Source organism: Apodemus sylvaticus, chromosome 12 (assembly GCF_947179515.1).
Source record: "Apodemus sylvaticus chromosome 12, mApoSyl1.1, whole genome shotgun sequence".
NCBI classification, from domain to species: Eukaryota; Metazoa; Chordata; class Mammalia; order Rodentia; family Muridae; genus Apodemus; species Apodemus sylvaticus.
Window position 1 is genome coordinate 102,683,677 of NC_067483.1, and position 25,070 is coordinate 102,708,746.

Sequence of the window (25,070 nt, forward strand, 5' to 3'; positions counted from 1 at the left end):
TCACATATAACAATTTGCCTACCATAAAATTATGAGCAAAATGTTGGGACCTGAAGCAAATCCACTTTTAAAGCTGAAGAATTAGGTGTAATATTTTCTTGTTAGTTCATATCCCAAGGACCAAAATTTAATTTTAAAAGCACATTTTGCAATCCTTTCCAACCCTGCCTTCAGGTTCTCCATCACCATATGTCAACTGTACTTTGACACAAACTCACTTAATGCCATTGTATTCAATTAGCCACTGCCTTTATTATGATGAAAACAAACCTCTTCTTGTTTTAATGGTATGATATGTAGCAGGGTAAGAGTATAGATTTAAGGATTGATACTCTTCTTCTCAACCCAGAGGTACATTAGGCCCAGGGTAGACAACACAAACAAATCTACTTTCCTCGTGTTGGTAGATCTTCAGAGAAATAAATACACAAAGTTCTCCAGGGTGTTTGTCCAATCTTTCTTTCTCCTTTTAGGCTATGTGACCAGACAGTATGGGAAAAGTAGGGCTAAGTATTTACAGTCATCATCACAGATCCCTCTGTGCCTTATCTTAACTTCTACCTGCTGCTATCATCTGCCTTGTCTTGCTTTTCTCTTCTCCTGCCTTGATCTTCCTGACCAGTGACTGACTACCCAACTAGAATCCTGTAATCAACATGCGGCACCATTGCTTGAGTGTTAGAAGGTATGTTAGGTAGGGGAGGGGAGGAATCTAAGGAATCCTTTATCTGAAGGGAGGGCAAGTAAATCTTCTATAAAATCAGAAAACTTAAATCCAGGGTTGAGAAAAGTCATGTGCTAAGGAGTATCTATACTACCTTTATAGTATTGACAATTGCTATGACCCAACTAAGAAAATATGAATGATCACAGGAAAGTCAATACCCCTGTGGATTTTGCTAGGAAATGACTAAAAGAGAGATGGTAGTATAGCAGATGGTCCAGCCGTGTGAAAAGGCTATTAGTGTCCTATTCGTGTCCTGCTCACTTTTAACATGCAGCACAGATTCCACTATGACTATCATTTAAAGGTGTCTTGGTTTGTGTTATTTCCTGCTTAGCTGAAAATCACACTACTGTAAACTCAGGCATACACAGTGGCTTCCTACCACACTTAAAACTTGAAAATCAGAAAGGAGAAAGAAATCAGAAAGGAGAAATTTGAATCTGTCCAGAGGCAGCCAAGAAGACTCGCAGTTAACAGTGAAGTAGGGGAGTTCAAAGACCTACTGTCCGGATCTGCGCAGTTAGCCCACGGCTGACTTGGCAATCTTCCAGGTCATCTGTCTGCAGCCCCAACCCCACTGCTCAGGTCCAGGGCCTTTGGGTTGACCGGGAACTCCAGCAACCAAAGACAGGGGCCGGCCTCGCCAAGACACAACAGGGAGGGGATAAGCTAGCATCCCCCACCCCCCTCCGGACAGGGAGCAGGGGAGGAGAGCCAGTATCCCCCACCCCTGCGCAGGGCGGAGGAGCGCGTCCCGCGCCGGGCCGCCTCCTGCACGGAGCGCATCTCCGGAGCAGTAAGCAAGAATGCAGGTCTACAGGGGCGCGCACGCGGGGCTCCGGCTGCCATGGGGCTGGGTAGCTCTCTGCCTGATGAGTCTGCTGCGTGAGTATTAACAGCTGAGGGCCAGGCTATGGGCCGGGGTCGGGGTGGGGGAGGGGGGGCGTTGGAGATGGGGAGGAAAGATCCGGGCCACTGACCTCACCTGGAAATCCTGCACTGGAACTAGGTGTAAGCTTACTCTGGTAGTGCTGGGGGGGATGCCAGCTCCTCTGCTTGGCTAAAGGTGCAAAGCTCAAAGTTGGAGCTAGAATGTAGACAGAAGGAAGGAAAAGTTCTGTAACTCCTTAACTGAGGAAGCAAGGGCCCAGAGTGGTCCAGAGAAGCATTCAGGCACCCATTGTTCCCAGGACATGAACATGAAAAATTCTTGAGGGTAGCCATTCCCAATAAGGGCCAGGAGACCTTCAAAGAGGACTGAGGGACGTTAGTGGAGGAGTCTGGAATAAAGAACAGGCAGAGAAGAAAAAAAAAGGGTAATTTTAAATTTCAGATTAGAAAGCTAGAGTCGCCCCTGCAGAAACCATGCAGATGCTAGGGAGGTGGTTTGGTGTACACAACAAGTCCTTCTGCTCACCAGTCTTCCTTGTGCACAAACACACATTCATTGCTAATTGGAACTTTCTTGCTCTGCTTCCCTTCAGATTCTAAAGCTAGTGGACAGGCCAAGACACCTCCTGATGCCCACACACACTCTTACTTCTTAAATTCTTCCTTTCTTAGATTGGCAAAAAATAGTATTCACTCAGTCTATAGTAAACTTTATTGCATTGGAGGGTGTTGTTCTTCACCCCAACTTATGTCCTTAGAGGTTTTCAGTGTTGTGAATTACTCATTTTGCTTTTAACCTTTTGGGGCTCCTAAATCCCCATTGTATATCTTAAAGGTCATTTACTATGTCTCTGTAGAGTGACCTGGATCTACCCACAAGACCTTTTTGCTTGAGTCTTTGCCTTTCGGTCTACCCTAATAAGAGCTGGCAGAGAAGTTGAGTTAGGTTCTGGGTTCACCTGATTGGCAGCCCTGGACATGTCCATTTAGATGGAGTGAAACTTGCTTAGACTAAAGTGCCCAGGATGATGCTACACTATGCACAGGTGGGTGACCGTGGGCTGGAGTCATCAGATGCTTTGTACTTACTCTTTTGGTTACTCAGCTCAGCACTGACCCAAGCCTGGGTGGAGTGCTCTCCTTTCTTATTTCCTCAGCTGATCAGTGTCGGCCTTGTCTTGAGCTGAATGGGGCAGGGTAGAGAGAACATAGAAACCTCTGCAAACCTTGGGGAAATATGCTGAGGATATCAATATCTAAGCTTTAGGGTAAAGGGCAGGGCAGGGGCCACCATTCCCAACCCAGCTAGACTTCATAAGTCAGCCAAGGCTCAGTACTTTCTCCAAGCATTTCCTAGGGTTTGTGCTGAGATTCTTTTGTTTGTTAATACTATTATTTTCTGTCCTGGAATAAATTGTGGAATAAATTAAACCAATTAATTATGTAATTTAGAATGCCCACAGCAGACAACTGTGCTGTTATTACTGGGAAATTTGGTGTAGGATGGAAAGTCATCCTGAAGAGATAGGTTTCTTCTGTACCATGAGAAGTTAGTGTAAACACCTACTAGACAACCATAAGTGTCACTTTTTCACGGGCAAGAGAGATCAGTGACCAGTGTGTAGGTTGTGACTGGGGACTACTTTCGTGCTGCAGCTGACCTAAAACTCTTTCAGGTAACAAAGAATCCTTTTTACCTGGGTATCCTTACCCAGGGCCTCTCTTTTCCCTTACTCCAACACTACCTCCAGCTCCTACTCACATTCCTTTTCTTCCTTTGGATTCTTTGAATCTGATGATCCACAACTATATCTTGCCTGGGGCTGTATGTAAGAAGGGAAAAAGAAAAGGGAAAATACTTTTATTAGGTATTTTCCCTGCTACATGGTAAGGAGGAGTAAGAGTTTGGGGACTGCCAAGTAATTCAGTGACTTGAGTACTCCCCTTTGAGTGCTCCCCCTTGAAGGACTAGGGCAGGCTTCAGAACCTTTGCAAATGTACTTCTTTGTCCTGGCCAGCACTCCTGCCTGGCTGATAAGCAGGCAAGAGGCTAGGCCTCCCTTATCCCTTTGGCTCCATCATCTTAACCCTGTTCATTTGAGTTGCCCTCACTGCTTTCCTTTCCTGAGTGGTCTTTGTCTCCAAAAGCTCAGAGCAAGGAGTGCCAAAATTGTAGCAGATAAAGTTGGGGAATAAAATCCTGGAAAATAAATAAGCAAAAATGGAGCAGATTCTGTTTATGATCTTGCCTGATTTCCTTTGGATTTCGGGCCTGAGGACCTAAGCTTACTTTCAGGATTCCCCAGCTCCAGGTTCCAGTACTTAAGTTTCCTTCTCCCGTTGACTTTGGTTCATCTGACTAAATGTCCTATAATGTGGCAAATTAAAAATATAAAGGCATGGAAAAAGAACACAAATTCATCTCTAAAAGAAATGTTCATAGTGGCCAGGGCAGAATTTATATATTATGGGTGGAGAGAGGCTTTGACAATTCTGCTTTTGGTTTGTTTTTTTTTTAAGATATTTTCTTTATTTACATTTCAAATGTTATCCCTTTTCCTGGTTTCCCCTCCAAAAACACCCTATCCCACCCACCAACCCTGCTCACCTACCCACCCACTACCGGTTCCCTGGCTTTGACAATTCTAATAATAATATTTTCTTCTGATGTTGGCTAAAAAATAAAAACACAGTATCTTTAAATTTGCTCCCAAGTGTCCTGGCTATACTACAGGAAGAATGGTGCATGCATCTTGGGGTGGGGTAGGGTAGAGATCCAAACAAATTGGAAGGCCTGGCGAGGTACTTTCCTGGACCTACACTTGGGATGGGCAGGGAATGAATCATTTCCCTAATGATGCAAAGGAAAAGGCCTCCTGGCTTAACTGGGAAGTCTGCTGCTTCCTGGAGTGGAAAATAAAAGCAAGCCTCTTAGAAAAGTGGTTATCTCTAGGTAGTTTGCTCCATTGCTTAAGAAAATGTGCAGATGGTTCTTTGGGTAAGGAATCGCAGAACATTAGACAAGTTCTCCATGTTCAAGGGCAGGTAGGAGGCAGGGTAGCTAAGTGGGAAGTAGAGTCTTATATTGTGGTAGGTTAAGACATGAAGGTAAAAGGACTCCAGCATCCAAGGTAAACTTAAAAGGGTGAAGCTCTTGCAGAGCTGGAAGCTGTAAAGGAGATTTCTTATAGAATAGCTTCATCAGCACAGTACATTTCAAGGTGTGCTATTGTCTCTCCTGGGTACCCTGAAATTTCACTCCATGCTTTTAAACCTCTGGCAAAAATTGCTCACACGTAGCAGGTTTGCCAGAGAAGGAATCAGGGAGACTGAAGAAAATGGTGCTTGGCTGGCTGACCTGCAGAAATGATTGTAGTGACCATGGCACTAAGCTGCCATCTAGGAATAAGTGGCACCAGAAAAATGAAAAAAAAATGCAATTAGAAAAAATATCGGCCTCCTGAGGATCCACGGAAGTGAAGGGATGAAGACAAGTTATTTGAATATAATGGGGAAATCTGTGTCGTTTGGATGCTCAGGCCAGTTTATGCTGACAATTCTGCCTTACCTGTGAAACTAAGGAAAGTTTCTGTCAAGCCCTTTGTTCTAGTCCAGTAATGTTTCAAAAACCTGTGGTACATAACAGGTGTGAAGTGACTCTAATAAGATTTTTTTGGATGCTCACTTACCTACTAATGAACTCATTCCACTAATACAATCAAACTGCATTTAGTTCTCTTCCTGTATCACTGTGAAATTAGCCCTTTTCTAACTTATCATTGTCCTATTTCTATTATTTGGATTGTCCAAGGTTCATGAAAATCCCTAAAGACCTGTCTAGTCAGCCCCAGTCCTAGAAAGATTGTGTAAATCACAGCAATGCAAAGGTCTAAAGGAGGAAAGGAGTCAAATGATCCCTTATTTTGTGTTTTCTTCAGAACTTTGCAAGATCCTTTGCATGGTTGTGGTGCTTAAGAAAGAAGTGTACATACTATGAAAGTGAAATTAGTCTCCAAGAAGGTTGTTTACAAACTTTTCTTATGAAAGGCAAGACAGAAAGCATCCCAGACTTGGGATCTGGATGTGGCTTCTGATACATATGACTTTGTATGACTTTATGACACCTGAAAATATAGATTGTATGCTTGACTGACTGACTGACCCACACAATATCAACCCCAACACAGAATTCATCTTAGGAGCTATAGTTTGCTAACTCCTGATCTGGATGAAATAAAATCACGTCTTTGCAACGTGTCTTGGATTCTAGAGTTTTTCTCATTATGTGGAGATAATTGGATATCTTTACACAGTCACTCCCTGATGTAATAAATTTCCTCTTTAAACAGAACATTAGGGCCAGCAAGATGTCTCAGTGGGTAAAAGTGTTTGCCATGCAAGTTTGAGGACATGAGTTTGATCCCCAAAACCCAAATGGTAGGAGAAAAATGACCATAAATTGTCCTCTGACCTGTGTGTACTGTAGTACATCCTTGTCTGCACTCATTCTCTCCATTCTCTCTCTCTCTCTCTCTCTCTCTCTCTCTCTCTCTCTCTCTCTCTCTCTCTCTCTCTCTCTCTCCTCTCTCCCCTCTCCTCTCCTCTTCCTCTTCCTCCCTCTCTCCCTCTTCCCTCTGCCTTCTCTTCCCTTTCCCCCTTCCTCTCTCCTTCTTTCTCTCCCTCCCTTTCTCTCACTTCCTCTCTTTCTGCTTCTCTCCCTCCACTTTCTCTTTGTCACACACATTAATAATAATTAATAGTAATAAATAATAATAAACCATAGAGTATCAGAACAAAACTAGAATGCTGTGGGTGGTGAGTGTGAGTAGTACTGCTCAACCCTGTTGTCTGTCCTAGTGCTGCAGGATCTGCCAAGCATCCTGAATAAGACACATGTATGTTAAAAAAAAAAAAGTCTTGACATCCAATAAAATTTATATCTTAAGTGAGGAGAAAGACAGTTAAACCTCTCCTGAGGAAGTGACATGTGGGACTTTGTGCCAGATGAGTGATAGAGATAAGTTCTGCTTTGCAAAAGCAGAAGGAAGGGCCCTTTCTTAACAGTAGTCAAAGACCAGACAGTCTGGCTACTTTGTATTTCCTAGTCTTCATTGTTCCTCAGAACAACCAGGAGGCAGGGCCTACTTTGATTTCATTTTACTGGAGAAGTTTAAAAATTCTCAATGACCTTGGAGCCACACAGGTAGAACACAGGAGAGAAGCACCTAGAGCATCTATCTACAAGGCTTGGCCTCTTTGTCTCTGGGCAGTTCTGCCTTCAGAGTAGTAAGTAGTCCAGTGGCTCACCTCTCAGTAATGTAACTTCACCACAGATATATTCAGAAATGTTGTACTGGCTAGGGACTGGCTGAGAAGGTGATCAGAAAATATCATCAGATAAGAACTAAAACTAGCCTGGTGTAGTGGTGCACCCCAGTAATCTCAGCACTCAGGAGTCTTAGAGGGCAAACAGGAGTACAACACCATCCTTAGCTAAAGTGAGTTGCATAAAGTGTCATTTAGCCTGAGCTACATGGCATCTCTCTAAAAGGAAAACAAAACAAAACAAAATAACAACAAAAACACACATACACTAAAGATATCTGAAAAAATTAGACCAATAATGTATGGAAAATTGGATATTTAAGTAATAACTTACTAAATCATTTAGAATATGCAACCTTTTTATCAAAATTGGAAAAATCTGGAATATATTACATATAAAATATATATATTATAAAAACTGGAATAAAAATATAAATCTCTAGTTTACTAATATTAAGTAAAAATTTTTCAAAATGTATTACACTTGCCTTGGCTTCTTCAGAGTACTTCCCTTAGAGCTTGATTCAAGTGTCTGGTTTTCATTTCAGTTCTTTTAGTTTTCAGCTGTTACTCCTCCCTATACATTTCTAATTTTCAACTTTGACTGGAATATCAGTATAACCAGGCTAATTTACAATGTGAATACAGTATTAATATTGTATTACCTAAGTAAGTACCTATAAAGTCAATGTGTGAATTTTATTACAAAAATTCTTGGTGTTACATCTGTTCGTGTCCTAAAATCCTCATTTAATAATTTGCCAATAGCTTATCTCCTGTCATGTTTCAAGTTTGTTAAGTGAAGATTGACAGGAAGATGTTAGAAAGATGACTTAGTAATTGAGAGCACTTGCAGAGGATGCAGGCTTAGCCTCTATTTGGCAGTTTACAATCTTCTGTAACTCTAGGTCCAGGGGATCCAACTTTTTCTTCTGGTCCCCTTTGGCACATGTGTGGTAAACATACATACCTAGCTACTAGAATAACTAGGTTAATAGAGTTGAGGTGGCACAGGGCAAAATTAAATTCAAGAGCAGGATTTTACTTACTTCGGAGTTAATCTATCTTTCCTGAATCATGAGAGAGGGGCTCTTCTTCAAGTCCATGTGGGATAGAAGAAAGGTTTTCTTCTTTGATTTTCAGCATCTGAAAGGCTTTCAGGGAGTGTAGGCTTCTCTTTTATTTCCTTCTAGCATGGGAATCAGAAATTTGGAGAAAGAAGGCCAGTGTTTGATGGTTTAAGGTAGTGGATATAGGTAGAAAGAGAGAACACAAAGACACCTTGCCAGCCTTAGTAAAGCCTTCTTTATAATGCATTAGTTCCACAAAAGATCCCTAGAGGCTAAGTAAGGCCCAGGAATGCATCACAGAAGGACCTATGCTGCAGTTTTGTCAGGAGTGGTTCCTGACCTAAGGCTGTGGTAGTCTCTCTTGGTAAGCTAGTTCTTATATAGCTCTTCACTTAACCTTGCTTTTCTGTCCCTCTTTCTTTTTTGTTCTGTTCCTGTAGCCTCACAAGCTTTGCTGCTTACCCAAGGTTTGGAGCTATACATCTGTCTTGGGTCCTTTTTTCATTTGCAATCTGGCCAAAGAGTGGGAGGGATGAAGCTGCTACAGCTGGGAGCCCATCCCCAGTGGGTCCATGGCTAGCCTGGATCTGGAGTTGATTCACTGTTCTGGAACAGGCACCTCTGTCTTTAGAACTAGCAGTGGGTCTCTCTTCACATCTGGAAAAGTTCAAAATTGTTTGTCTGGGTAAAGGAGGCCCCTTGGGGGAGGGGTTCAAAAGCATGACATCATCTCAGCCAGGCCTGGTTTCCTTTGGGTTTGGGCCAACCTAGACCAGATGGGATTCCCAGGAATTGACGTGTTTGAGTAGAGCAAGTAGGGTGTGGGCAGAAAGAAGGATTTCAAAGGGGAATTCAAGGGATATCTTAGAATGGTACGTTGAGAATATGATTCATTTAATTCAGTGTCTGAATGCTACCATCACTTGCCCTTATAATAAATTCATGTCTTAGGGTCAGTTTGGTGGGGTCCTGTCTTAAGAAAGAAGTAGCTTAGGTTGGCTTCTATATCTAAACTAAATATGAAAACATACATATCCTACTGTCCACAAAGCCTTTGATATCCTTAACAACTACCAATTCAGCAAAACCTTCATTCTTTGCTGCTTGCCCAAATGATCTCCCCCTGACCAAGAACCTGGCGACATAGATTTTTCATTTTTAGAATGAAGATAGTCATATTACTTTTTCCCCTATTTACCTGACACATAATAAAACATTATAAAACATTCTGTGGTCAATATTAATACAGTCTGCTTGCTACTGGTTGGGAAGATGGTAAAGGTGGGAGATGGAAACCTGGCTAGCACCTATGGAGAACATCCTTGGCCTTGGATTGACTAGAAGTTAAAATTCTAACTTCTCTCTAGATGTTGATGGCAATAGCAATCACTCTACATTGTTGTTGACCTTGTAAAATGGAAAAAAAATACAGAGCTAGATTTCAGTCAGGAAACTTTAGAGATACACTTCAGTGTACTTGCAAATAGTATTACAGTGGTCAGGTATGGAGTCTGTGTCGGTTCCTGAACAATTCACAAAGAGGCCCACATTTTCTTGTATGCTTGAACTTCACATTTGTAGCTGAGGCCAACTTGTAAACTAAACAGCTTATCCCCATACCTTAACCATACACCTTCTCAGTCACTGAGAAAACTAGCTTTGAATCTGGAACTTTAACACTTTTGGTATTTACTCTTATGTGGCTGGTCAGAACAAAATATACCCTGGCCCCAGCTTGTGGTCCTTCCCTTCTCCCTGCCCACAACTCTGGCCCCAATCTACTTCTTTCCTCTTCTCTCTATTAATGAGTCTGGCCTCAGCCCACTTTCCTTTCTTTATTCCTTCACATGACTCAGGCCCTCAGTGTGGAGGATCTTGCATGTACACATGAGACACTAGTGTATCCATATGCTAACCTTTCTCCCTTCAGTTACTCCTGGACCTTGGAAGTACACATTGTGGCACTGAAGTTCACCCCTAGAAGGACAAGCCATCACAGGTTAATGCAGATCTGAATGTGAGCAAAGAGCCATTGGAGCAAGGTGTACAAAGACTTGTAGTCTCCAAAGTGTGATCTAGAAGGGAGGGTCATCCTGGTTTGACCATACAGGAAGTAAAACAGTCTTTGGTACACATAAGGTACAAGGTCAAGGTTCTCCTTCCTAAGTCTAAGGATATATAGAAAAATGTACAAGGGCACTCATAAGGCTACTCAGAGAATACATAGATCAAGAATCATTCTAATTTAGTAGTTTGATTTCTTGACGCTTTATGTAAAAATAGACAAGCAACCTATACTTAAGGATTAAAGTGAGCTATGCATGCTTGAAAATATGTGGTTCTGGCAAAACTCTCTGTCCTCCTTCAATGATATAGAACGAGCAACCAGGCCTCGATTCTCTAGTCCCATCAACGTGAATTCCAGGTTAGAACCTCCTGAAAGAAATCTCCACTTTACTTACTGCAGTCGAGTTCTTCATTTAAAGAAAAGGACAATGGGTTTGAAGGTCCTGAAGTTTGTAAATGAGCAAGACTGAGAATTAAAAATTATGCAAGGGGATTTTCATAGATAAAGTATGAATCTAGATTCTTTCTGATAATTAATATATTGGATAGAACTTGAGCAAAAAAGAAAAGTATGTAAAATGGAGCTAGGAACATAACCTTTCACACTTTCAATCTTTGTAATGTTTATATAGGTAATATTTTGTATCTTGGTATTTTGCTAAACACATTACAAACATTGACTTATATTTCTGTGTTGCTATAGTTTTTAATTATTTGTGTCATTCCTGTGTTTATACATGTTTAATATATTTCATTAGGGAAAGCCTAGTAATAGGAAACTAGTCTGATATCTAGGAATATATTATTAATGTTTCTCCATTACCATGGGCAGGAGGGATGTTCCAGTCAGATTCACCTAAAGTCAGGAAGTTGAATCAGGTATTTTCACAAGGCTCCAGGAAAGTCGGCTTCTAACTTGTCATTTCCCTATAACCTCTGGGTTCACAGATCTAAATAACTTGACTTCTGTTTCCACGGAGACTTCTACCCAAGGAATATCTCCATCAGTTCCTACAAATGAGTCCATTGAGGAAAATATCACATCTAGCATCCCTGGAAGTACCAGCCACTACTTGATCAATCAGGACAGTAGTAAGACCACACCAGCCATCTCAGGTAACCAGAAGTACTCAGCTAGTATAGCCTGACCCTACCACAGATGGGGTCATACAAAACAATGATTCAAGAAAGTGTATTCTTAAAGAAGTCCTAAATGGCTTTCTCCATGTTGGAAACATTTGTAGGTCATACATGACAAGTGGGTCCAGAATAGGACTGATTCTCATACTAATGCTAAGTTCAGCTGGTATAAGTAAGGATCAGATCGGATTCCATCAATGGATGTCTCTGTTCTCTTCTAAGTGGTGGAAGATGGGTCTGGGTTCAAACTAACTAAAGATCTTCTGTTGGATAAAATTTTCAGTTTCATAATTGGAGTGCACCTTGGCTACCTTCTATATCTTGCTTGGCCAATCTGATACCTGCAGGCCTCATGCATCTCAGGTTAGCTACAAATAAGGTCCAACATATTTGTGATGATAACATCATGCTACAATTTTAATAAAAGGGTGGACACCCTTGTTTTATATTATAGCTATGGTTCTAACAGTTGGCTTGAAATGAATTGGGTCAGAATTAAGTGAGATTGTATGTTTCTGAGTGCATTGTGCAGATGCATATATACTCTTTTGGTATATTCCAGAGACTACGGTCAATTTTACAGCTACCTCTGGGATCCCTTCAGGCTCTGGAACTCCACACACCTTTTCACAACCACAGACTTCCCCAACTGTCATACTGCCTACTACTTCAGACAGTGTTTCTACTTCAGAGATGACCTTCAAGCCCAGCCTTCCATCTGTTAATGTTTCTGATTATTCATCTACTAATATCAGCTTTCAGATGACATCACCCACTGATCCATATACTTACACATCATCTTCGGCCCCGAGTGCCATTAAGGTGGGTGAGTTGGGCCCCAAATGGCAGATTATGCCTCACTGTTCATAAAAGCATGAGATTTATGTATCTTGGAATCAACATGGAATATGTATTTTATATGGCTAGAAAGACAAGTCAGGAGGAAGATGGGGAGGAGAGCATGGAGTGCAGTGGGAAGTCTGATCTGTGCTTTAGGTTTTGTATTTTGGGGAGATTCTTAGAGATCCTTCTAGTTCTCTAATTCTTCAGAGGCACCATTTCACTTTGGGGATATTTGTATCTGCCCCTTGTCCACTGGGGTTGCCTTTCTTAAAATATTTAGGGAAAAGTATTTCTCATATATGTAAGGGCTTAGTGGCTGTCCCAGGCACAGAATGGCAGTGAGGATGTTACCTGTCGAACTGAGAACTAGACACATAGGAGGGATGAGTTCACCGATCTTCTTGGCCTTGAGCCTGTGGCAATAACCAGCTTTCAATCTGAAGGTCAGAAATTAGATCATATGGCCTACAGACAGGCATCAGGGGCCTAGTTTTTGTTTGTTTTTAAAGAGGAAGGAGATAAAATAGAAAGACTCTTAGGGGCCAAGAGTAAAACAGGTGTCACCAACAGCTGCCTGGTCACTCCATTGTCTGTGTGTAACTGACTGGGGAGAAAAACAAAACAATTTCCTCTTTTCCCCTTTAAGCATCATCTAAAACAGGGGTTCCCAAGATAAGTTAATAGCCTCCTGCTTATGATCTAAATTTGTTAACAAAAGGCTTGATTCTCTCATAGGAGAAGTTTATGAGATGGGAACAATGTAACTATACTCTGAGTGCCCTTATCTGAAAATCTTTGGTCCAGATTTTTTATTTTGGAATACTTCATTTGATTTTGGAATATATAATGAGCTATCTTGAGGATAAGACCCAAATTAAAATGTAGAACTTGTCTGTGCTTCATATATACCATATGCACATAATTTAAAGGTCATTTTATATCATACTTTTCAATAATTTTATACACTCAAAAGTCTGTAGTATATATCTCCCACTTGCAGCACCACATTAGAGATCACAAAGATTTAGATTTTCAAGCACTTTATATTCTGAATTTTTTGATTAAGGGTGCTCAATTTTTGTTTCAAATCTCACTGAGCATGTCTGAAATCACAACTAAAGGCAGGACAATTATAAGTTGAGGCCAGCACAGTTACATAGCTACATAGTAAATTCTGGTCCCCCCTGAGCTATAGAATAAGACTTTGTCTCAAAAGAGAAGTAACTAAATAAACAAAAGAAATCTCTAGGCCTCTGACAAGCTTTGAATTTCGTTTTTCCTAAATTTTTCAAGAAAATACCTTGTCAGAAAGGAGGTGGGGAAGAAGTGAGGGGCAAGGATATTTGCATATTCACTTTGTTTTTCTTTTACTATAGGGAGAAATCAAATGTTCAGGAATACGAGAAGTGAGGTTGGCTCAGGGTATCTGCCTGGAACTAAGTGAAGCATCTAGTTGTGTAAGTTGGCCTTGGTCTTCCTCTCACACTCCCCAACCCGTCTGAAACCCTGAAGCTACCCTGGATTGGCCTCCTCTGAATAAGGAATCTGGGAGCTTAGCAGAGTCAGGCTATTTCTGATATTGAGCCTTGGATTTGGGCAGTCAGCGGCCCCATCTAGTGAGCAAGAAGGGCAAAAACAATTTAAATAAATGTTATTTGATGTCAGATTTAACCTTGCTTTTATATTGAGAGTCCTAGTCATTGTCCAGATATGAACTGTCCAACTAAAATGTAACTCAAAAGAGTTGCATGTAACTCTTTAGTGCACACTGAATTTATTTTTGTGTTTATGTTTTTATATGACCTGGTACTTCAGAGGTATTTTATTTGTCCATTTTAAATTTGTTGTGTTCTTACATTACAGTTTACTTTCCAACAAACCAGATCTTTCCTAATTATACCACAAAAGTATGGTTTGCAACTCTTTTTAAAAAGAAAATCTTAAAAATCACGCAAATTTGAATAGGAAATTGTCTGAAATCCTTGAGGTTTTTCTAGTCTTATTTTGTATCTTTTTATCTTTTTTTTTTTTTAATTTAAAATGTTTCCTTATTTGTTCCCACTCCCTCACAACATATCATTTTTCTTTTGGGTAGGAATGGAACCCAAGACCTTGTACATGCTAGGCAAGTGTTCTGCTGCTGAGCCATATCCCTAACATTGTTTACTATAAGTTTGATGGATTTTAAACAAGGATATCCTAAAATACATTATAATTTACTATCATGTAGACATTATAAAATTATTGGAATCTAATATTTATCTTCAGTTTGAGTCCTTGAATCTGTTAACTCTAGGAGCTTCTTGGTTGGTTCTTTTTCATTTTTAAAGTGAATGACCAAGGTATCTGCTATGATGTGTTACTTTTCTCATTTTTTTAAAACAATAGTGATTCTTATCTCATTTTCTTGTCAAATTGCATTGGTTAGAATGTATATGGCATGGTGTGAATTTTGTGTTACAGTAAATCCTGTTTCCTGACAGTAACAAGGTCCTAGAAAAAAAATGGGTGTGAAAGAAATGTGCTGTTTTCTTTTTTCTTTTTTTTTTTTTGAGTATCTTCTTCATTTACATTGCCAATGGTAAAACCTTTCCCAATTTCCCCCTCCAAAAAGCCCCCTCCCCAATGATTCCCTACCCCTCCTCCCTCCCCCTGCCTCCATGTATATGCCCCTCTACCCAACACAGTCCCACCTACCCCCCAACTTTCCCCCCCATCTGTTTCCCTTTGTTGTGGCCTCTATTGAGGCCAAACACCAAAGACCACTCCTCCCACTGATGCCCAAAAAGGCATTCCTCTGCCACATTTTTGGCTGGAACCATGTATACCCCTTGATTGATGATTCAGTCCCTGGGACTCTTGGGGTGTCTGGGTGTCCGAAGTCATTGTTTTTCCCATGGGGCTATAAACCTCTTCAGCTCCTCCGGACAACCCTCCAGATCCTCTGTTGGGGACCCCAAACTCAGTCCAAGCTTGGTTGCTAGTTTCTGCTTCTGAATTTGTAAGACTCTGGCAGGGCCCCTCTGGAGACAGCCATGGCATGCTCCTTTTGGTACATGCTTCTCATTGTAGTATTGGGGTTTGCTGGCTATTTATAGGATGAATCCCCAGGTAGGGCACTTGCTGGGTGGCCTTTACTTCAGACTCTGCTCCACACATTGCCTCCCTTGTTGCTCCTGTGAGCATTTTGTTCTGTTTCTCAGAGGAACCATAGCTCCCTCACTTAAGTCATTCTTCTGGAGCTTCCTGTACTGGGTGAATTGCAACTTGTTTATTTTGAGCTTTTGAACTAGCATCCGCTTATTAGTGAGTGCATACCATGTGCTTTCTTTTGTGACTGGGATACCTCCCTCAGGATGACACTTTCTAGTTCCATCCATTTGCCTAAGAATTCCATGAATTCATTGTTTTTAATTACAGTAAAATGTTTTCTTACAAACTGGGAATGCAGTGAAGGGAAACTTGTAGGTAACAGCTGGCTGCATGGTTTAGACAGACTTTAGGCTGTAGGCAACATTCCTTATTTTTTTGGCTACTCAAATAACTGGTTTCTTACCTGTAGCTATCAGGTGGGTACCTTTACAAATTTTTTTAAACTATATATTAAAAGGATCCTCTAACTTAGAGCATTTAAAAGTGACAGAAATCATAGATATAAGTTTTTAGAATAACTCAGTGCATTTTTCAAAAGCATTTAGGGTAAACATAAATTGGCAAAGTACAAGCAAGAGTAAATGTGTGCCTGATGCCAATTTTTAACCTTACTGATTAAAGATAAAGACAAAATACTCCCATCTTTTTTATTTTGCCTATCTTAATGGCCTATTCTTTTGTGTGTGTGTGTGTGTGTGTGTGTGTGTGTGTGTGTTATTACACAGGTCTGTGCCAAAATGCTAGTTCTTTGTGCTTAGTATTTAAAGACAACTGCAGAGTATTTTTCCTATCCATCTGCTGTTCTCATGATCACATCTAACTAGCATCATTATCTAAGTGCTACTCCGGAAAGAACTGCTCTCTCTACCTGTGGTCTATGCTGTCAATCTGCTTCATTCCTGACCAGAGAACCATCTGTTTGTTCCTTTGAGATTGGCAGAGGATCTATGATTAGGGTCTGGATAGAGCAGCCCCCACCCCCATGTGAGCCAATAACAACACTTCACAAAATCTACCACTACACAACACATGTGAAGTATTGTCATCTTCTAGAATTCCCATCACTGTACATCCCATTTCTTCCACAGAGCTCTTCCTCCCAAGGCCCAAGCAGTCCTCCTGGGGTAATTTTTCTCTGGATCCAGAAATTCTAGCCATGGCTCCCAATGTTTCAAGATTCCTTTCCTTGAATCCTGCTAGTCTAATCGTCTATTGCAAAGGGCACAGTGCCTCCTGGCTGCCATAGGTTGCATATCTGCTTGGTGTCCGAAGGCTTTTAAGTACTGACTTTCCTAGTGCAGAGATTCTCAACGTGTGGGTCACGACTTCATTGGGGTCAAAGGATGCTTTCATGGGGGTTGGCTAAGACCATTGGAAAACAGATGTTTAACATTAGGATTCATAACAGTAGCAAAATTAGTAACAAAATAATTTGATTAATTTATTATTTATGATTGGGAGTTACCACAACATGAGGGACTATACTAAAGGACCACAGCATTGAGACGGTTAAGACCCACTGTACTAGTAGGAGACTCGGGCCCTACCCACACCCCAAATTAGGAACGTAAAAGATTTGGTTTTCCCTATTAACACATCCTGCAGAACTTATTTGATACTGATACCTACCTAGTACAAATTTCAATATAACTGTGTGTGGTTCTCAGCCTTCCCAGCCCTCATTTTGCAAAGTGCGTGATGAGCACTAAGGTGCTAGCTCTCCCTGTGTGGACCATTTAGATGTTTTCATGTAAACATTCTGTAGCACTAACTCCCCACTAACTCTCCTGTTCTGCATCCTTTGCTTATACATGCTAAGGAATAGCATGTTACTTAATCTCAAAGTCTTTGTTAGTAGAACAACATGTCTAATTTCTATTCTTTCCACTTCACTATCCACTTAATTTAGTGTTTGTAGTCAAGATTCTTAAGATCATTTCTAAAATGTAAGATTACTTTATTTTCTTATATCATAGTCATATGTGCAGGGGAATACCCACAACATGAAAAGTACTACCATTACAATTTGTAATTAAAACTGAGTGATGTTGACCATCTACACTACACCTTGCAGCCAGTCTCTCTAGAACTCTATGTATCTTCCTAAGACATGGTTCCCTACCCCCCCCCCCCCCAGGCAACTACTGCTCTCCTGTCTATCTCCATGAACTTGGTTATTCTAGGTACTGATTTGAGTAGATTATAATATAAATTACTTCTGGATTAATAATATTCTATTATGTAGGGGTACTTCATTGTCTGTCCACTCATGCATTAGTAGACACTTGTTTTTCCATCTGTTGGCTATTGTGAATAAAGCAATATGTTGGCTATGAAAACATATGGACATGTTTTATGGCACCCTCATATAAACTTTTGAGGTAAATACCAAGCTGTATAATTGCTAAATGATATGATATTTCTATTTTAGAGGAACATACTGTTTGATATTTCTGCCAACATTATGCAGGTTCCTCTGCATCCTTGCTAGCACCTACTCACCTCTACTCTCTGTTTTAAATACACAGCCAAACTAATGGATGTGGATAGTTATCTCATTATAGTTAGGTTTACATTTCCCTGATGTTTAGTGATATTGAAAATCTTTTCCTGTGCTGCCTGGCATTTTTTTTTTATCTCTGGAGAAATATCAATTCAAGTTCTTTGCTACAAGTATAATTTTTGAAACTACTGTATCTATTTAGTGCTGTGTCTGTTATTTAATATTTGTGTCCATACAACTCACAAAGATGAAACTGTTTGGGTAGTTTTATTACTTTTTCAAAGTTCATATCCACTCAACTCACATTGCACCAACATTATACCAACTTATACATTATACCAACTTCCTCTGAGGCAGGATGTTTCCAACCTCTGATCACACACAGCCTCTGCCTTCCTTGCCCTCTACCCAAACACTAAAGGTCAGTTTCCATACACAAAACATCAGTTACAGATGGAGGAAGACAGTCGGAAAGAAATATTTGGAGACAATTTAATGTCTTCTGCTTTGTCATTACTTACTTGTTGTCTAACCTATAACAACAATCCCTTAATTATTTCAGTCTCCTCAATGAAGATATAGATTTTGCCTGCCCTGTCAAATTTAATACATCCAAGTGTATAAAATTACTTTGAAATAGGTAGCTGCAGGGTATCTTAGGTAGGGATTCTTATTGTCATGATAAACACCATGACCAAAAGCAACTGGAGGAGAAAAAGATTGAAAGTCAAGGCAGATGATGCAGAGTCCATGGAGGAGTTCTGCTTACTAGTTTGTTTGCTCCTGGCTTGCTCAGTCTGCTTCCTTATACAATCCAGGACCACCACATTCCCAGAAGTGATACTACCCACAATGGGTTGGGATCTCCATATCAATTACTAGTTAAGAAAATTCACTACAGACTTGGCTACAGAATAATCTTATGGGGTCATCTTTTCAATTGAGAGTCCCTCTTCCCAAATAAGTTTTAACTTGTGTCAAGTTGACAAAAAACAAACAAGCAAGCAAACCTATTCAGAACACAATGGGGGACAACTGATCCTAGAACTTTAGCACCATTAACTATCTCAAAGATTCTTTATAAATATGCTTGTACCTGCTTCTCCACGCCAATATTTGATGTGCTTCTTTAATATGTTAAGAGACACTGCCGAATTTGAGGATGCGTCTTCTATAAAGGTTAGTGATATTCTTTTTTTTTTTTTTTTTTTTTTTTTTTTTTTTTAGAAAGTAATATGTGCAGACATATACTTTCTAAAAAATGTAGTTAGGATGTAGTTAGATGTAGTTAGGAACTTTTAAATGTGATTCTCACAAACAAAATGGTTATTCTGTTGTGGCTTCTTTCTGCCCACTCCTGTGATTGCCTGCAGTGTCTCTTGGGGGAGGATGTTTATCCTAAGCATCCAGAGAAGCATTGTGTTTTGTTCAGGATCCACCTGTTCCTTTCCAGCACAAACACAATTCATTGGGGCTGGTAGATCCCAGAGTGGGAGGCTGCTCACTGCTATTGCCTTGAATTTAATCCAACAAACCAACCGTACAGTGGAAGGACTCCAGGGAGAGGCCAACCAGTTGGGGTGTTAGGCTCAAGGACAAGTTTTTGAGTTCTTTTGTTTATTTTGAACAATAATAAGTGCAATATTGGTTCAAAATTACATAACATGCGCCGTCACCCTCAATACATGGGTACTTAGAAGTCTTACAGTTTAGTCAGAAAGAAATGACAACAGTGAAGGAGAAGATGATCACAGTTTGCATCCCTAAGCCTTACATTGAAAACTATGATTATTAGTAATAATAGTACTATCTATTGTTTAGCACCAATCAGAATCCTCGTGTAGTAAATATTTTATACATTACCGTAGTAGTCACCACACAATTAGTTTAGAGATGAAGAACCCAGCACAGACTACTTGAAAAGATTCTGGAAAATCGGAGAGCAAGCATTAATGTCCAATTTGCCAAAGAGAGGACTGGCTTCCTGGAGGACATGGGATCTCAACATGAGTTGAGTCTTGCAGGACATGGAACGAAACAGAGATGGCATTTTAGCTGTAGTGGGGCTGGGCAGACTGTCACATACCAGACTTGCTTCCATGCACTCCTCCCCCGGTGACAGCTTTACCCAAGCACACTGAGTTGTTTCTGCTAACACAATTTGGGCGTGTCTTTGCCCTCTTTTGCAAACTTCAGTTCTTTGTTATACTTTTCTTAAGGTAACTAGTCTTTGTGCCTCAGTTTCTTCATCTGTAAAATAAAAATAATAAAAGAATTATAGTACTCACTTTCTAGACTAGTGGAGAGCCAAATAAATATGAGAAAGGTGCCTGAGATTGAGCATTAGCCATAGCATCTGACATTTATTTTAACTGCCATATATCTATATATATAGCCAAGAATTTTGATCATGTGGAATTCATAGCGTCTTCTCTTACCATCCACCTTATCCTCACATAAAGACAGACAAACACACAACACACACACAGTTTTCTGATGGTGCATGATCACAAGCCATTATCAGTGCTTGATAAATGTTAGAATGGCTTTATATTGTCAAAGTACAGCTTCTTAACACTGGAGGATGGCAGAAGATTCCATTTTGTTTAGATTCTGTGGGAGACCTGCCCCTCCTCTTTTCAGGAAGCAAACATTTTAACCCTGATTCATGTGTATAGTCTCTCCCCTAACCTGAAGAGCATGGTGTTAGGAAAGTTCTTTGCCCAAGTGGAGAACTTGCAAGTCCAGCCACAATCTGCTGCCCTCACTCATACCCAGTTATTTTCCTACTGCTCTCTGTAATCCCCAGGGCCTAAGGCCAATCTTGACTTTGATGCAGGCACAAAAAAAAAAAAAAAAGGGTTTTCCTTCCTTGAATCTCAACAAAAGCAAACTACCCAGGCTCCCTTCCAACTGTAAAGACCTTTGGACTCTACTGTGGGCAGCAGACCTGCCTCCAGACAAGAAGCCTTCTCCAGAAAGTTCAGGTCTGATGATGGCTATAAGCTTCAGCAGTTGTCCCTTAATGGGAATGTTGTCAGATCTATGAAGTATTTTATCCTTTGACATCTGCCATCAAAAGTGGAGAATGTCTTGGTTTGGGCTGTATGAGGGAGGCCATCTTGATGGGAGGCTCTACAGTAAGTACTGGGCAATGGGAGAGCCCATTCCGAAGGATATAGTCAGGGCCTCCAACTCCTGAGATTTAGTTGCTAAAAATGATGGGGGCTTATCTCCTGAGTTCCTGAGCCTTATAGACTCAGGAACCTGAAGGAAGACCTAGAAATTTCATTAGATTGGTTTCTATGCTTTCGATGGAAACAATATATCATTGTGAGCATGGCTTGCTGATATAGTCTTGGGACAGTAAAAAGGAAAAAGCTTTGAGGAGATTGTGTAGTCAATACTACTTTCTCTACTCCTTGCCTTTGTTGGCTTTTTACTATCATTTAGAGCTGGTGTAACAATAAAACAAATGATTTTTTGTTATTAATAAGCATTAAATAGTCACTATTGCATTAATTTGGTGTTAGTGGTGATTCTGAATTCAGTTTGAGTAGCATGCATATACAGGCAATTATTGAATAAGGCAATATTTCCTGATTGTATTTTCACATCTTATTTTTTTTCTTATTGTATCATTGCACATAAGTTAGCACTGATGTTTTTCATTGGAATTCTAGAAAGAAGGATTTCTTGTGGAGGGCATAATAATGTGACTTGAATCAGAATTCTTACCAGAGACTCTAGATGAGATTCAGGGTTAGTAGTAATTTCACCTCTTGGTTTCTTTTATTTTCTTTTTCTTCTTTCTTTTTTCTTTTCTGTCTTCCCAGGAGGAGTTTAAGAAGGAAAAGGGAGAAGATCTAATCCAAATATTATGTGGAAAGGAAGAGGCTGGTGCTAATGTCTGTTCTCTGCTTCTAGCCCAGTCTGAGGTTAGGCCTGAGTGTTTGCTGATGGTCTTGGCCAATAGCACAGGTAAGGTCCACTTGGGGCTTTGAATTGAATAGGGCTGAAATTAAATGGGACTCCTGGTTGGAGCTCCTATACCTCAGCTTTAGAAACCACAGGTGCTTGGAAAAAGGATCTAGCTGAAAAGAATCACTTTAAATAATAAAGCTTCTAGGACAACATGGGAGTATAGATCAAGATGAGCTGGATTCGCTTCTAGATTTAACAACCCCTGTTTCTAATTCTAGAACTTTCCAGCAAACTCCAGCTTATGGAAAAACACCAGTCTGACTTGAGAAAGGTATGTTCACAAGACTGCATCTTACAGGGAGCACTGGGTCAGGAGAGGAAATGGTGACTTCTTCAGGCATCCCCATCCTTCTTTTCATCCTCTGACAGTCTTCATCAGGGAGTTCTGTCAAGGGATTTGGAGTGGCCTGGGCTTTTCACTGGAACTCCTTTTCCACAAGTGACATGCTGTCATTTACTTGTCTTTCCCTTAAGCTTGGAATCCAAAGCTTCAATAAACAAGATATTGGGAGCCACCAGAGCTATTCCCGAAAGACTCTTATTGCATTGGTCACCTCGGGAGTCCTGCTGGCCATCTTGGGCACCACTGGTTATTTCCTGATGAACCGCCGCAGTTGGAGCCCTACAGGAGAAAGGCTGGTCAGTTTGGGGATACAGGGGCAAGCAAATGAGAAAGATAATGAACTTCTGGGGAGGCCCATGATGTCATGAAAGGCAGAGGGAGAAATATCATAAAAGATATTTTTGACATAGGGATATGCATGCATGAAGACATTGTATTTACAAAAGAGCAAGAACATCATGCAGCAAATCTCTAGAAGGGTAAACTAGGGTAAGCCCATCTGCTAGTCAATGTCACAGCTGACGATTTATGCCATCTACTCATTTTATCCTGGATAGTTCAGCTGGATAAAAGAGAATAGGCTGTTAAATTGGACATGCTTATTTGTAAAGATTCTGAATACCCCATGGGTACCATTTCGCTCACAAACATGGGACATAAGATAGGGAAGTCTACTCTTAAAGTGTACTGGATAGAGGGAGGGAAAAACCTAAAGGTTGATTCTTTCCAATGGCTGGTATCTACTGGGGAGGCTCTTCTGCCCCTGAGACTGGTTTCTTGTGGGGTTGGTTACTAAGCCACATTGACATGGTGTGGTGCCTCTCCTCTGTCCTTTCTCCTCTAGGAGCTGGAACCTTGATGGCTGTTGGGAAGAAAAGAGGCTGCACATGTACCTGCTCTGCCCCACTCCTACTTCCTTTGTGCTCTCCTCACAGTACCTCACAACCCTGCTTACCAGATAATGCTACTTTATTTCTATACTGTCCAGGGTGAAGACCCTTATTACACGGAGAATGGTGGAGGCCAGGGCTATAGCTCAGGACCTGGGGCCTCCCCTGAGACTCAGGGAAAGGCCAATGTGACCCGAGGGGCTCAGGAGAACGGGACCGGCCAGGCCACTTCCAGAAACGGCCATTCAGCAAGACAACATGTGGTGGCTGACACAGAACTGTGATTTGGCTGGGTGGACAAAACTGGGTGGTATCCAGGAAAGGGGCATCTCTGTCTCTGACGTCATGCTGCCTTCAGCTCATGTCTGACCTTCTCCTACTACATACAATTCTGAAACTGTTCCTGGGACTCTTCACCTTTGGGGAGGCAGATAAAAACTGCCTTCTGCACATTCAGCTTCCTGAATCCAATCTCTGACCTTTGGGTCAAATTGTGGTAGGAAAAAGCCTAGGCCTAGAGGAGCTGCCAAGAAGGTTGGTAGCTATGTAGCACTTGCCCTGGACCCTTTTATCCTCTCTTGCCTCTTCACCAGAATTCTCTGGAAGACTATTTTTTCTAAGCTACAACTTCTTCCCAGGAAACTTTGCTTTTTTACTGCTTCTTCCCCTACTTTAGGGAACCCAAGGTAATTACTGACACATGCTCACTTGCAAGAGTACAGCCAGAAAAGTGCTATTTAAAAATATATCCCTTAAAAGATACATCCCTTATATACATCAAGACACTGTGGATTTAGTCACCAACTTCTTTCTTGTTCACTTGTTCCTGAATGTCTGTCTACAGAGGCCAGGACAACTTTCTGTCTGGAGCCTGCTCAATGTTTTAGAGCAACAGCTCAACCTGATCCCTTGGGCCCACATAAAAATCTCATTGGTTCAATGGAGATAGGACAGTGGAACTAGACTTTGAACTGAGCCTCTGTTTTTTATTTTATTTTGTTGCTGGTGTTTGACCCAGAGCTTCACACATGTTGGGCAAGTGTTCTACCATTGAGCTGTATCCCCAGCCTTCCTCCCTCTTTTTATTTAGAGACAAGGTCTCATGTATGCCATCAGGCTTGCTTTGAACTATATAGTCCAGGCAGACCTTAAACTCTTGCTTTAAGCTTCCAAGTAGCTTGGATTACAGGCTTGAGCTACCAGGTCTAGCTGATCTAAACCTCCTGACCTGAGCTCTTCAGAAGAATCCTCTTACTCTGAGGCCCCTGGCCTTCTCTAATAAACTACATGGCTTCCCCCTCCCTCTGACTCCTGGGGGAGCTATGGCCTCAGTCCCCTGGCAGATTCCTTTCTGTCTAAGCCTTTCCTCGTCCAAACCACTTCACTATTTGTGAACTACCCTTTGTAATCAGAGGTTCAGGATTTCTACAAAGACTATAAGCTTCCTCTCCTGGGGTTGACCCAGGGCCCTTCCTCTTATTTTTCCAAAGGGGAGAACAGGGGTCCTGATTTTAATGATGGCTAGGAACAAAACTCTCCAGAGATGAGAGGATTGGGTGGATTTTCTTCTGAATAAAGGTGATGAGTGAGAATGATGTAATTAAAGTGTTGGAATCTTTGCTGTGGCCCTATAATGCTGAGTGTGCTAACTGACCAACTGGTTTCCATATCAGGTTGGAAAGATTGTGTGGTAGTATGGGGGAAGTCAGCTAATGAGGACCCTGCCATAGGGGAGGGACACAGGTACCAGCCAGGATGCCCAGAACTTTTGACTTTGTGAAAAGTTCCCTTCCATATTGGGAGGCAGAGAGGCTGGAAGCTTTGCATAGTAGAGAGAAGGGCAGGCTGCAGTACTCTTTCAAACGGGTGAGGCATGTTGGGTATTCAGAAACATACTTCTGAGAAGAAAGGCATTTGAGTGCTTGCATGCAAAAATATACAAAAGGTGAGGGGGAAGGATTCATATCATCTGAGCATCTTCTAACCCAGCTCAGAGCATAACCAGGAAGGACTATGTGAGGTCTATTCTGAATCTGGCTACCAATCCCAGATTACAGCAGCCACATATACACATTTGCTCATACCAGATTCTAAGTGATCTGTCCTCATGCCACAGGAAGTGGAGGAGGGGTGC

The 25,070-nt window shown here is 41.1% G+C and overlaps 1 protein-coding gene across 2 annotated transcripts; it reads left to right on the plus strand.

Moving 5' to 3' along the window:
- The first annotated feature begins 1,291 nt into the window (after nucleotides 1-1,291).
- Cd34 (CD34 molecule) lies at nucleotides 1,292-24,555 on the plus strand. 2 transcript variants are annotated; one of them, XM_052200732.1, is made up of 8 exons: nucleotides 1,292-1,612; nucleotides 11,029-11,196; nucleotides 11,783-12,042; nucleotides 13,440-13,520; nucleotides 21,556-21,700; nucleotides 21,922-21,974; nucleotides 22,178-22,342; nucleotides 23,035-24,555. In XM_052200732.1, exons 1-8 carry the CDS (start codon nucleotides 1,534-1,536, stop codon nucleotides 23,218-23,220), a joined length of 1,137 nt encoding a protein of 378 aa, XP_052056692.1. In that variant the 5' UTR covers nucleotides 1,292-1,533; the 3' UTR covers nucleotides 23,221-24,555. The 2 variants fall into 2 exon arrangements, with proteins under 2 accessions (XP_052056692.1, XP_052056693.1); XM_052200733.1 differs by having other exon boundaries at nucleotides 22,891-23,127.
- The last annotated feature ends 515 nt before the right edge of the window (nucleotides 24,556-25,070 follow it).